The 13,841-nt window shown below is 36.3% G+C and overlaps 1 protein-coding gene across 1 annotated transcript in view; it reads left to right on the top strand.

The window, feature by feature from the left end:
- Positions 1-13,841, top strand: part of TSSC1 (tumor suppressing subtransferable candidate 1) — an 88,548-nt gene that overhangs the window by 57,150 nt on the left and 17,557 nt on the right. The window contains exons 6-7 of the mRNA XM_009275627.1: positions 9,594-9,730; positions 13,163-13,330. Coding sequence (XP_009273902.1) covers positions 9,594-9,730; positions 13,163-13,330 — 305 coding nt within the window. The remainder of the gene's footprint in view (positions 1-9,593; positions 9,731-13,162; positions 13,331-13,841) is intronic.

Here is a 13,841-nt window from a genome sequence, read left to right on the forward strand (position 1 = left end):
GCTTTTGCTTTACCTATTAAACTGTCTTTATCTCGACCCACGAGTTTTTCTCACTTTTACCCTTCTGATTCTCTTCCCCATCCCACCAGGGGGGAGTGAGCGAGCGGCTGCGTGGTGCTTAGTTGCTGACTGAGATTAAACCACGACACCAGTCTCTCTATAAGTATGTGTGGGAATCTTGTAATGAATGCCAAATTCTTTATTTTTTTTTTCTCATTTTATTTTACTTGGGATTTATTTACTAAAATTTTGCATGTTGTGTCTTCCTTTTACTATTCCTTTCCTCAAAACTAGCCTCCTCACACAAATATTTGTGAATGTAACTATGATTTCCGTTTTCTTTTCCTTCCATTGCTAGAATTGGGATCTGCATAATTTTGGAGAGGACTAGACTCTTCACCAAACTATGTAATTTCAGCATGATTTTGGAAATCAGTATTTCTGTCCTCAAAGCAATATTCAGCTTGCTGATCCCTTCAGTATTTCAATTAGTGTTCCTTACCTAGAATATCTTTTATTCTGTTACTTTTAAAATATGCCTGCACTGCATCAAATATTAATGGCAAAATAAGGACTCCAGAAGGCAAAGTAAGTGATAAAGGAACTAAGGATTTAACCTGTGACATCTGTTATACGCTTATATTTGATAAAAGGAAACAAGAAAAACCAAAAGTGAAATTCTGCATCAAAAAACCTGCTTCATCTAATGAAGCTAAGACTATGAAAGTAGATATATCAACCCTTGAGTGGCATCTTCAGATAGGAGCATTTTGAAATGTCTGTTAAAAGCCTTAGTTTGTAGAAGTTAGGAGTGTTGTTCAGATTTTACAGTCAGGCTCTCAAGAGACCTGATGTAGAATTTGACTGATTCTCTGGATTTCTGTCTAAAATAATCTAGTATCTCATGTGAGTGCACTGCAAATTAGAATTGCTTGTGATTAAAATTTTACCTGGAAATAACTGTTTACCGTTATCAGTCTTCTGCCCCAGCAATTTTGAGTTACTCTTAGACGATACTTGCTCCATCGCTGAGTCAGTGACCACTTTTAAAGTCAAGTTTAACAGTGAAAGTCCATGGAAACTTGACTCTCAGAAAACATATCTCCAGGCATCTAAATCTTAAGCCAGGTGAATCTCTTCTAAGGTGACTAGTATTGTTGCATTCCCATTGAATTTTTGTCTGCAACAAATCTATCTCAAACATGTCTGTGGGCTCCTGAGTTAACCAGAGTCCAGCTGAACAAGACTCTGAGGAAAGCATGAACATCTCTTTAAATGCCTACCATAGACTTTCTAGTAATTAAAATGATGACAACTTAAAGTCCAGTATCATAGGCTTTTTCAGGCCTAGAATCAACTGGTGTTTATTTCTGAAATCTTTGACGATTACTTCCTTCCTAAGGGATTAACTCCCTGTTAGAATCCGTAGAAGGCTAAAAAACAGTAACTGTTATTCTGTAGCAATTTTATATTTACAAAAAATTATGTAAGACTGACAGTTACAGGGAGCAATGAGGAAAAATAAGAAATGTAACACTCCACCCCATCCTTTGCTGCTGTAGTATTTAGAATGCGAGAGAGAAATCTGTGAGAACAAGTTGGTTAGAAGACAGATAGCATTGGTAGGGTAGGTAGCAATAAATACGTTTTCCATTTGTTATCACCATGTACAAGGAGTGTTTGTAGGCCAATAAGCTGTTGGTTGAATAGTGATTTCTTTCTGTGTATGTCCGGTTTATAAGGGATTGTTGAATGCAAAATATGTCATAACCCTAAGAAGCACATGATTTGTATTTTAATGCTTTTTGGTCAGAGTGTAAAAACACACTTTTCTGGGAGATTAATAAAAAGAGCTTTTTTGGCCTTGAAAACAGGTACAGGACAGGCTACAGCAAAAAAAATCAACTCTCACCAGCATTAAAAAGGGGGCATGTATTTAAAAAAAAAAAAAAGGAAGGTTTTCTGAAGAGACACCATGGAAACCGTTCATAGTTCCTTTGGAGGTTATAGCTGATTATACAAGGCGACCGTTGGTGCTATGTAGAAAATTCTTGCCAGGATGTCCACATTTGCTTTATATGCAGATACACAAGGAGATTATTTAAATGATAAGAAACATTGTGTTTATTGTTCATTAAGATAAAAGGTTGTCCATTTTTGGCATGTCTTAGCCACCTGACATCTTATCACCTAACATGCTGTTTGGTTCTAGCAGATGGTGACAAAGCAGGAACTAGCTAGTAAACTTTTTATAATCTGTAGGGACTGTTGAGGGGAAGAAGTCTTTACAAAATATTCCCCTTGCTATGGACTTATAAGTGAAATAACCGTGTGTGTGTGTACTTTATTTTAGCTGAATAAATCAATAACCTAGGATTAAGATAATAAAAATGTAAGTGTGTTTGAATTTTTTCCCTTTTTGTCAAAAACATTATGGTGTTCAAGTTGAATGACATCATCATCATCATTAACTAACAGTGGGCCAGATCCTACTTTATCTGTATCATTACACTGGTGCACCACTGGTTTTCCCATTTTAAGAACACATTTCAGTTGCTTCCTTTTTGGATACGTATGCATTATAGACAATGTTAATTTTAATGGCAAGAGGTAAACCCAATGCTACTCTTTATGAACTTCTCATGTTTGTGAAAAAGTTTATCTAAAACTCAGGTGCAATATTGGTGAAAACTGAAAATATATTTCTTTAAAATTTTGCATAGGCCAAAATTTCTGCTTGCCTACACTGATCAAAATATTAGAGTCTTTTATTGGGTGCATCTCCTCTATCTGCCTGGGAGTTACAAGTTGCATTGTTTAATTAGAACCAGCCTGAAGAATTTTAGGGTTCCTGATATTTTCAGAGCTTCTGTGTAATAAATTACTGGTGTGTTCATTCTCTGAATTATCTGGTCAACCTGTCATAGGAAACATTTACAAGCCATAACTTAATATACAGTTCTGTGGGTTTGTTGGGGTTTTTTTTTCCCCCGTCAACATTTTTTGCTAACTTGTTTCTTCATTATGGTATTGAATACAGGAATATTTGCCTGCATTTGCATTAAGACAAGCTTCGCCTGTCCTTTTGATCACTTCCTTTATTACTGTTTTGAGGACATTACCTTCTGGGTGAAACTAATCTTATGCTCACTGCATCATTACCTTTTGCAATTAAATTAGCTATTCTTTGCCATTTATAATCATTAGCTGAACCCAAGAGAAGCCCAACCAATCCACAAGGTCTGGGTAGATTCTGCTGAAAAGGTGACAGTTAATATTTCTGTATACAGACTTTAGGTCAGATGTCACCGAATCACCAGAACTCTTCGTTAGGTAAATGCAGTTGGAATGGTTGGAATGGCAGATGAGTGCAACAGAATGAAATGGAGATGTTAAAATACAGACTATTTTTCTGTTTGCCTTATGTTTTCACAAAAGGGAGGGGTAGAGGTGTGGTTCTGGTAATTTTTATCCAAATGATTAGATTCCTTTTAGATTTCTTGTCCCTTCTGGATTCTTTAGCAGCATTTAACCTACAGGTGACCTTAATTCAGAAGAACAGAAAATATCTGGCAGTGGCATTCCAGGCAAGAAGGAAGATCTTGTAGGGAAGATTTCACAGTCTATCTGGATAAAAGAAATGTATCCAAATATAGGAGGATGTTAGGAATAAGCATGAGATGCTTTCTTGGCAAGATGGCTGCTGTTCCTCACGGCAGGAAATACACTGTGGACTTTAGTGGAGAACTTTGTAGAATGCCCCATAATTACTGCAACTAGAATAAACATAGATTAATTAAAGGAGGACAAAAAAACTGTCTGAAGAAAAAGGAAAGAGAAATCACTGAATCAGAAAGAGGATAGAAGACCAGTTCTTAAAGAGTTGGTGTTGGGATCGATTTTGTTTAATGGTCTCCTTAATGATTGCATAGAAGTAGGAGTGAAATGATGGAAATTGCTGATGACAGAAACTTGGAATGCATCATCAGTATATAGGAGTAACAATATATTTCAGAGGATGAACTAGCTGCTCTTGGTGTTTAGCTTAATTTTTATAGTATAAAGCAGAAAACTTTTGTATTTAAGGAATAAAAATATTTTCTTGCTGTGAGATAGAAACTCAGCACTTAAAAATATGTAGATTCTGTTACTTAGCTATTCTGATAATTACTCTGAGCTGCCAGTATGATGAGGCTGGTTGGAAAAGCAAAATGTTTTAAGATGGTTCAAGAGAAAAGAACAGAAATGAAAGGACTACATGGTGTGGTTGCCTGCAACGGGAGGAATTGAACTCAATGAATTTAAAGTCCTCATCAATATTTCTGTTTCTGTCAATAACAAGCCAGAACAACGCTCATCCCTTCTTAATGTGGATCTCAAAATAGTCTTTCAATAGCTTTGTTACTGTGGTTTATTACAAGGACATCTCCTTGAGGCTGTCTTGAGATCCCACACAACCTCCAGCATGCACAGATTTGTGGCCCATTTCCAGTTGATGAGGGCATGGTTAAAAAGCAAAAAAAATAACATTGTGTATGATTTATCTCAATGAGTTTAGTAATCGCTACCATGAGTTAACTTCTTTCAGTTGATACTCTTTAGAAATTCTAAATATTTATGGACTTAATTGTTTAAGATGTCTTCACTACCCCGTCTTCACTGAGGAGGCAGTCATGATCAAATAAACATGTGCTGCATAAACCTATGAATATTTCATGACTGGAATAATGGCTTCTTTAGTGGTCTTGTCTAGAATGCACTTGAACATCCGTCAGATTTTTAGTCTTACAACCTTTCGGGTAAGATAAGATGTGAGAGTTCCTTAGTGTTCACTTTTTTGTGTTTTTTTGTGATTTATTCTGTTTAAAACACAGCTGCTGCTGTAGGGGTAAGAAAACTGAAGTTATTAAATACACATTTATTTAAAAAAAAAAGGCATTCAGAAGTCAAAAGGCATGTTTTCTCATTTATCAAGTAAAAGATTTCTGGTTTTTTATCTTTCAAATCACTTCTAAGTGTTTAAAAAAAAAACCCACTTAATATATTTAACATAGTTCTATTTGTAATGGCCATTTTTGTTAAGAAAGGAAACAAAGTCATTTCTTTAAAGAAAATGCAGGATATCAATGTATTGATAAATTTTTGGTAGATTGCTGCAGTTGTTAAGCCTTTACATAGAAATTTGCATCTTTTGCTCTCCCTATATAATGACTGATAATCCTGTTTTTTCAAACGAGAAAATTTTGGAACTAAGATACTAATCTGTGTGCTAATATTACACACTTTACCAAGTAGATTGATTTTAATTAACAGAAAAGAAAACTTCATATTTTTAACATTTTTATGCTAGCCTTTATTTTCTTATAAGAACATAGCTTGAGTGTCACTGGTAACCATTTATACGTACTAAGAAATATAGCATTTACTTTAATTTGGTACTTTTTTTTGTTATCCAGAAATTAATCAAATTAGAGCATTAGAACATTCTCTATTTTCTAAATATTTTGTTCTTGGGGGATGTTTTCTAATGCTTTGTGTCAAAGTCTGTTTGAGGGAAACAACTGAACTTCCAAATGCATGACATAATTATTAATTTTTAGTTATTCTACCTAACAGAAAAAGCCCCAACAAACAAACCAAGTTATGCATAGAAAAACTTACTTATTAGATGAATGTAGTGTAGTGAGGGAACAGCACTACATGTTTCCAGTTACCATTTCATCCAGAAGTTTATAGAACTTTAGAACTGGTCTTCTCGCGTTGTTTTTCATAGTGTGTTGTGAGATAAGAAAATTACAGCCCCCTCAGCCGCTGTCAGTAGAAAAGTTGATAAATTCTGCCATTTGTCTGCTTCATGCTGCTCAGTTCTAAGAATGGTTACGCTGATCCATACCCGAGTCCATCCAGCCCCAGTATTCTGCTTGAAACAATGGCCATAGCAGAGTCCAAGGAAAAGTTCAGTGGAGCAAATGCATTGGATGCTTAGCCCTTAACACTCAGACAGTCTTCTACTCTTTTCAGTCCAAGGATTTTTCTGAGCCTGATTGGGTTTGTCTAATTAGTGTAACCCTCAATAGATCTTTCTTCCAAGTACTTTCCTATTCTGTTCTTGGACATAAGTAAGCTTTATTCATTCAAGTGTCTTTTGTCAAGGAGTCCACTGGGTGGAGAACCACTTACTTTTGTTTACTGTTGAATCTGACTTTTACAGGCTTCATTTGATGGCCCATAGCTCTCTTTTTGGAAGAGAGTATGAACAATTGATTCACTGCCTCCATGCTGCTTGTGATTTTTCTAGATAATTTTTGTACCCTCTAGAGGTTAATACATCTTGGGTTTGGGGGTTTAAGGATACTGCCTATCCTTTCCTCTTTCCAAATCAGTCCTTATGAGATCAATATTTGAAGCAGAAAAAGAGGCATCTCAGTCCTTACTGATGTTTTGATAAAAATAAGTTGGAGTAATTGATGTTTTCATTTGAATACACAGAAATCAGTCCTTCAAAGCTAGGATAGGCTTTTTCATATTCAGATACTTTGCTTTTGTAAAACCCCTTCCTTCACTGAGGATAACATATACATTTCTATTCCGATCATATTGCATTGCTTAATTTTTTTCAGAACCTTTCATTTTTATTTCAAATCATTGCTCTCATGCAATTATAGTATAACAACATACTACCCTTTTATTATTGTTCTTATGTCACCAGCTTTAGGCACTAATCCACTTAAGGGCTTATGAACAGTGTTAAATCCATCCATATTCTGATAACCATTTTACACTGTTCAAGATTTCATTTTGTCCAGACTTTTTTCTAAAGTCAATGTGTGATCCTTGCACAATGCAAGAAACATAGCTAATTCTGTTGTCTAAAACAATAGCTAATTCTGTTGTCTAAAAGTAGACATTGGATCTTACTTGCTTCCTTCCCCCCCCCCCCCCCCCCCCCCCCCTTCCCCCCCTTTCCTCCGTTGTAAGTCATGTTCTGTGTTCATAAAATACTGCCATGAATTGTTTTCCTTCAGTATCCAGTGAGGCCCTCAGAGCTGCATGTCTTCATCTTCTGGGCAGCACAAATCCAAATCCTCATGTGAGATTAGTGTCTTAAAATATCCCTTTGTTGTGTTTTCCTTTCCTTCTGTAGTCAACTTTTCTGCCTTTAAAGAAGTGGAGGGAAGAGTTCAGGATAAAAAAAAAGCTTGCCTGCCTGTCCGTATATTTAGGTATGAATTAAAACTAAAGCTAAGGTTTTTTTGAACCTACATTTGTGATTCTGAACTAGCAGCTTTGTTTCCTTTAAGCTCGTTTCTTGGATTTCCGGGAAGGAGACTTGCAGACTTCCTTCTGTTACATAAGGATTCCTTCTTATGTATGAGCATTTCCCTCCCTTACCTCTTAGCTGTTCTTTAAATCCATGCAGTTCCTTTCAGGCTCATAGAAGACATGCAAAAGAACATTGAACAAAAAGTTATTCAGTAACTTCTGGGATTTCATTTTATTAACAGAAGTCTATCATGAGCTGATTAGGAACTTGGCTGTATACATAGCTGGACATCCATATGAGGAAAGATGCAATTTAATTCCTGCAAGTACTTAAGAATTGCTTGGGAAGACAAGGATGATTTAGCCAATCTTAACATGTATGTGTGTTTTTCATACGTGTTGTTAAGAAATAGCGCAGGATGCATGTGCTGGCCTCACCCCTAAACTTTTGGCTGAAAAGAAAATTTTGATCTTTTTATAATAGTTTACATGATAAAAGTTGAAATAATGACTTTAAAAAAAAAAAAAAATGGCTGGAATGCTGGAGAAAGTATTGTCTACTGCTGACAAAGATCTTCTGCCCCGAGTCTTATTTTGGATATGTGATGCTGTCTGTCTCAAGAACAGATTTGGGAAATACCTGATAAGAGATACTCTTTTTGTTGGTACTCTCTTACTGTCAGTGTTAACATTTGCTTCTCTTCTCTCCCCCCGGTCTGAGCTTTGTTTGGCCAAGACTGCTTACTAAAGAAACTTAGTTTAATTTTTGAAATGACCCACTCAAGCTCTGCATATTCTCTTGTGCCTGGAATCTAGTATGTGTCAAAAAATAAACAGTGCAGTTTATTATCCTGTGTCCAGTGTCCTATGCAGTATTTTTCCTTATATTAATAACCTGCAAGTTGTAGAAAGGCTTTCAGGTGGTATTTGTACTTGAGGAAGAATGGTGCTAGAGGAGTAGGTTTGGCCAGAGTGTTATATCACTCAACACGAGCAATAGGTAACCTTGCATGCTGGGAATTCTACATTCCTTTAAAAAAAAAACAACAAACAAACAAACAAAAAAAAACTGAAAAATTTTTGGAAGACAACACATCTTAGGTAGCATAGACTTCAGTGGTGGAAGAGTTGTAATTTCTAGATTGTCAATCTGAATGCTAAATAAATAGGATATTCTTGGTGGAACTGTAATAGTAAAAAGTTAGCAAAATACAGAAATGGGTATTGGTATCATACACAAATAGATTTAAGCAGTCTTGTATTGACAGTGTCTTTTCCTGTTGATGTCAGTTAAAGTTTATGTAAGCAGTATGTATGTGTTAGTCTTCTTCATCCATCAGAGTGTAATATTTCTGCTGAGAAATCTTTTATTTAATAGAATATTTTATGATGTGTTAGGATTTAGGTAAAGGAGAAAAGTGATCCAACGAGATCCAGCGCAGTAATCTGCTTTTGTGAAATCCATCTTAATGCCACATTCCGAAATATGAACATCATCTGCAAGATGACCAAATAAGTCTGCTGTCTGCCCAACCACTTGAAATTTGCATAAATTTTATATCTGATTAAAATGCAACTGTTTTACCCCCCCCCCCCGCCTTAGTTATTAAACAATCAGTTTCAGTAAGTGGTTAGAAGTAAAAGTAATTTGCAGTGTCTGCAGCTTCAAAGAGAAAGTTGATTACTTTGTGCCTTCTTTTCACTAACTATGGAGATGCAGAGCTCTCTGCTCAATGACACGCAAGCCTGGTTTTGGAACTGAAACCTTTAATTCTCACAGATTGTAGATTAGTGATCTAGTACCTGCTATTATTTTAATAGGCATGTATGTGATGGCATGGGCACCTGGCCCTTGATTTTTTTATTTTTAAAAGCTACTATATATTTATTGAAGAGTCTTTGACACTATAATTCTGTTCCTGCAGATAAAATTTGGCATTTTGACGTGGAAAAACAGTCTTGTAAGACTGTTCATGAAACTAAATGGGTGTGTTTATTTGTCTGTTTTAGGCAGCTACAAATTTGTGCCGTGTGCCCGTATTGTCTGTCTACTGTTTCAACAAATGATCTGAAACTGCTTATTTTAGTTTATAAAGTAGTACGGTACTTCTGATATTTCTGAATACACTACACTGTATGAGCCTTTGTAAAAATTACTTTATGAGATACAAAAAAAGCTCTAGCTTTTAATTTTTTCTTTTTATCTTAGGATTTTGCTAGTCTGATACACTTGGAACAATAGGCTATTGTGCAGTTTTTGTCTTCAGTGGAACTAATTTCATTTTAGCTTTACATTTAGAAACATTGCCAGCTTTGTTTCATTATTTTAGCTCTCTAGTTCTGCAGCCTTGGAAGGGAAAGGACAATTAAAATTTACTTCTGGAAGATGGAGTCCACACCACAATTGTACACAGATTGCAACAGCCAATGATACCACTGTTCGAGGATGGGATACACGAAGCATGAGGTAATGAGAAATTGCAGTCTTGTTCTCTAAAAAAGACAGTCTCCTTTGGAGATGGATTTTTTCATTGCTCCTAACAATTTTTTTTCTTTTCTTTTAAAGATTAGAAATGTGGCAAAGCTATCACTTATAAAAGGAATGGTTGTGCTTGCATAGCTCATATATTCACAATTTAGTAAAGGGGTTTCTCTGTTTTTTCCCTTCAACTTCAATTCTAACTTGTATATTGAGTTTTACTGAACTATGTACTAAGTCTCAAGATGATTTGTTCAATACATAGGCATTACTTGAATGAAGCTGTTCTGTAATTCAACCTGAAAATGATTTAACATCAGTCCTGACTATGCTATGAACTGTCTTCATAGCATACTATTTAAAAGTAACTTTAATCTCTGAAGGTAATTCACAGGGTAAGTTTCACTCTTCACTTTTCTGATTTTAACAAATAGTATACTATACTATATTAAAGATTGTAGCCTGCTAGTTATATGAAACTACTGAATCTATCAAAACCATAACCGAATCAATTAAGGCTTTGAATATACCTAATAAGGTGTTTTCCCCCCTGCTCAGTTGTGCTTTTGATAAGCAAAGGAGTGATGTTGTGCACATCTGTTGCCATGACTACTAAAGCCTGTGCAAGCTTTTTTAAGATACGCTTTATCCCCTTAGCACATAGTAATTTATCACTAAACCGAGAAGACTGATGTCTTGTAATAACTTTTGTTGCCTTAAAGGGGGATGACTTTAAATTTAGTTCTATGGTTCCTGCCAGCTCAGGGGTGTAGCAATAAATCCCCATGTTTGCCAGCCTTGTGTGTTTTTGCCAAAAAGGTTTATTTAATTTAATACACAAAAGCTAAAAATACAAATATAATAATTAAGTCACTTCCTGTATGCTTGCCATCAGGTTTGAAAGTCCTGTTCTTTGCCCTGTAAAAGGATATATAAAAATCTAACTTCATATATATGTGTATACTTTCATTTATGAAGACTCTTTTAAATGAAGCATACAAGAGAGGAAAGAAAGGACAAAGGAGAAAGTTGGGGGTTTTTTTGTTGCTTTAGAGAAAGCAAAGGAGAAAGTTGCCTTCCTGTGATGTTTTTGAAATTATCCTATTCTTAACATATAGCATGCAGACCTTAAGAGTAAAGCCTGTGTTTCTAAGTAGAAAATGTTAAATACTGTGAAGTCTGCTTCATGCTCTGTCTCATTAGAAAAAGCATCTCTATCTTGCATTAAGTGAATACTCTGAGTAACTTTCATAAAAGATAGATAGTCCAGATGTTAACAAGATCCTCAATTAAAGGGTAGCTTGGTTAACAAAAGCAAACCCCACAATTCTAATTACTTTAAGTGAAGCTCAGATTAGATAGTCCTTGAACCAATTTACAAGTACTAGGCTATGCCAAAGAGCTGTTTGCAACGTACTTGAAAAATATGTGCAAGAATAAGTCTCATCTGCAATTACACTGTAATATGTCTAGAATGATGAGAATATTTGATAATGACTAGTTAGGCTAGGGGTAGGAGTTTAAAGTCAGGGCAGTGTAAGAAGCAAAAAATGAGAGGGGAAAAAAATCAAGGACAGAAAACTGCTATACCAGCAAAGAATAAGAGAGGAGAGATATTAAAGAAGTAGCTAGAATAGCTACTTCCGCAGAGTGTGATTATGATAGCTGTAAGATAGAGGGAGTGAATGATTTTGGACATAGCAAACAAAGAAGGGTGGGGGGAGAGGGGGGAAGAGGTTGGTGGGAAGACTCCTAGACTAGAATGGGAAGCAATCTTAATCAGAGAAGAGCTTGTGAAGCAGAGGAGACAGACACTAGGCTGAATGGATTTAGAGAGTGAATTGTATGAGGAAAATTCAGACTCCAAGAATAAATTCTAAAAAAATATGGAAGAAAAAATATGAGAAGGTGGAGCCAGTAGCTGGAGAAAATGTTTGTGTGATCTGGCCTTAATCTTACGATGTAAGTGGGAAATTCAATGTAGGTATTATTGCTGTAGGTAGGATGATAGAGTGAAAGAAAAGAACATTCATATTTGGGAAGGAAAGGGATCAAGTGGTCAGAATAACAGTTAAGTTGGGCCAAAGGCTTTCATGGTAAGCACTACTGAATGTACAGCGGGCAGTGGTATTTCTTTTTAAGCCCTTATGAGCAATGCAAGAAGTGCAAGAAAGAAGTGAAAGGTGCAATAAAGGAGGAAAGAAGTGTTTTATTGCTGCAAGGATGCTCGAGATTTAAAGGTTTTCCCATAAAGATGTTTCAAGAAATTAAGAGGAAATGTTGAATTTAGATCCCAGAATACCTGGTAGGGAGGTATACTTGAGTGATACCCTTAACCTCTCAAACTCCTAGTGTTGAAGTTGGATATCAAGGTGATATCCTCCATCCCGAGTGACTGCCATAGCTGTCAGGATAGGGCTTAGTATAGGCCTGGTATACTTTGAATCGCTCCTTATGGAGCTACTTTGCTTTGTATTAGTAGTTAGGTATTAACAGTAAGAGACTCCTCTGTCTGGTCTTCAGAGGAGAATATATATACAGCGCAGGAAGTACAAAGTTTTGGTCCATCTGTGTTTTCTGAAGAGAAACATTTTTCATTTAAAAAAAGAAAAAAGCTCACAAAGTGTGGACAAGTTCTAGTGAAGATTGTAGGAGACTCTCAAATCTAAGCAGAACTTTGGTAGATGGTGGCTTTGAGAATGGACATGAGAACAGGTACAGACTTTTCATAAAACTGGTAATGCGATAGCAGAAAGAAACAAAAAAACAACCCGAAGTTTAAGAGGCGAGGTATGGAGGCAAACTGATGGAACGTGATGTTTTGAATAAGGATGCTAGGTTGTTAGTAGTACTACAGATGTTTTCTGAAGTGGTCCACATGCATGAGTATGAGCATGGCTGAGTAGTTTAAGGGCCACGGGTAAATTAATGATAAATGCCAAAGCTCAAGAAGATAAGTTCAAAATAGAGCAATAATAAAAAACTGTTGTTCATATCTGTTGCCTCCTTTGCATCTCAGCTTTTCATGTAGGGAGAACTAGATGTCATAAATACAGAATAGGCATAACTCCTCAGGGGTGGAGAAGCTCTTATCTGAAAATATTGTGGTTTAGTAGTAGCAGACATTTCATAACAGTTGTTAGAAAGCTGTGCTAGAATCATCTGGAACTACTGTTTCCTTTTAGCTCCAGATGATCCTAATGCAAACAAGGAAAGAGCAAAGCTTCAGTGCAAGCTGAGAAATCTATACAAGTCACTGTTGTTAACAGCTGGGATTTCCCTAAACTATGCACTAGCAATGGGAACTCTAGGTCTGCGGGTGTGAAGGGGATTATGCAAGTTTCCAGGGAAACAGATTCCTGTCAGTGGAGTGCGGTTAGCTTTTTATAGACCATTTAATTTTTTTAATGTGTTTTACAGACAGATATATTGCATAGAAAATGCACACGGACAGCTGGTACGAGACCTAGACTTTAATCCCAATAAACAGTACTACCTGGCTAGCTGTGGAGATGACTGCAAGGTGAAATTCTGGGACACAAGAAATGTCACTGAACCAGTGAAGACACTAGAGGAGCATTCCCACTGGTAGAACAAATTATCTGCATGCTGTTTTGTGGGTGGATGGCTTATGTAATTTATTCAGCTAATTATTTTACTCTTTAGGAACAAGGCAAACTAACTATGTTTGTGCTGTTGTGAATAATCATTTTTCTGCACGGAGGAAAGGTTTCAACATGCGAATGTTCCTTGTGTGATTGTAAATGAAGAGTTTAGACAATGTTAGTCTAATTGGCAAGAAACTGTTGTTAACATTGTTGGGAGATAGGGTACACCTTTGAGAAGCACAGCACAGAATGTGGCTTGTAGGGGCCAGCTGGGACACAGGTGTGCCTTCCCAAATTGAGCCTGATCTGCTGCACCTGATATGCAGAAAAGCCCTTGAGCTGTTTTGGTTGCAGCAGCTGCCATCTATCCTTCTGTTGTCGGTTGGTGGAAATGCTCAATAATTCAGTCCCACTTTTTTCATGCTCTTCGGAGCCCTTAAGCCAGAATATGCAAGCGAGTCATTTTATTCTCCAAGATATATTTAGAGCCT

Source organism: Aptenodytes forsteri, unplaced genomic scaffold (genome assembly GCF_000699145.1).
Source record: "Aptenodytes forsteri isolate BGI_AS27 unplaced genomic scaffold, ASM69914v1 Scaffold94, whole genome shotgun sequence".
NCBI classification, from domain to species: domain Eukaryota; kingdom Metazoa; phylum Chordata; class Aves; order Sphenisciformes; family Spheniscidae; genus Aptenodytes; species Aptenodytes forsteri.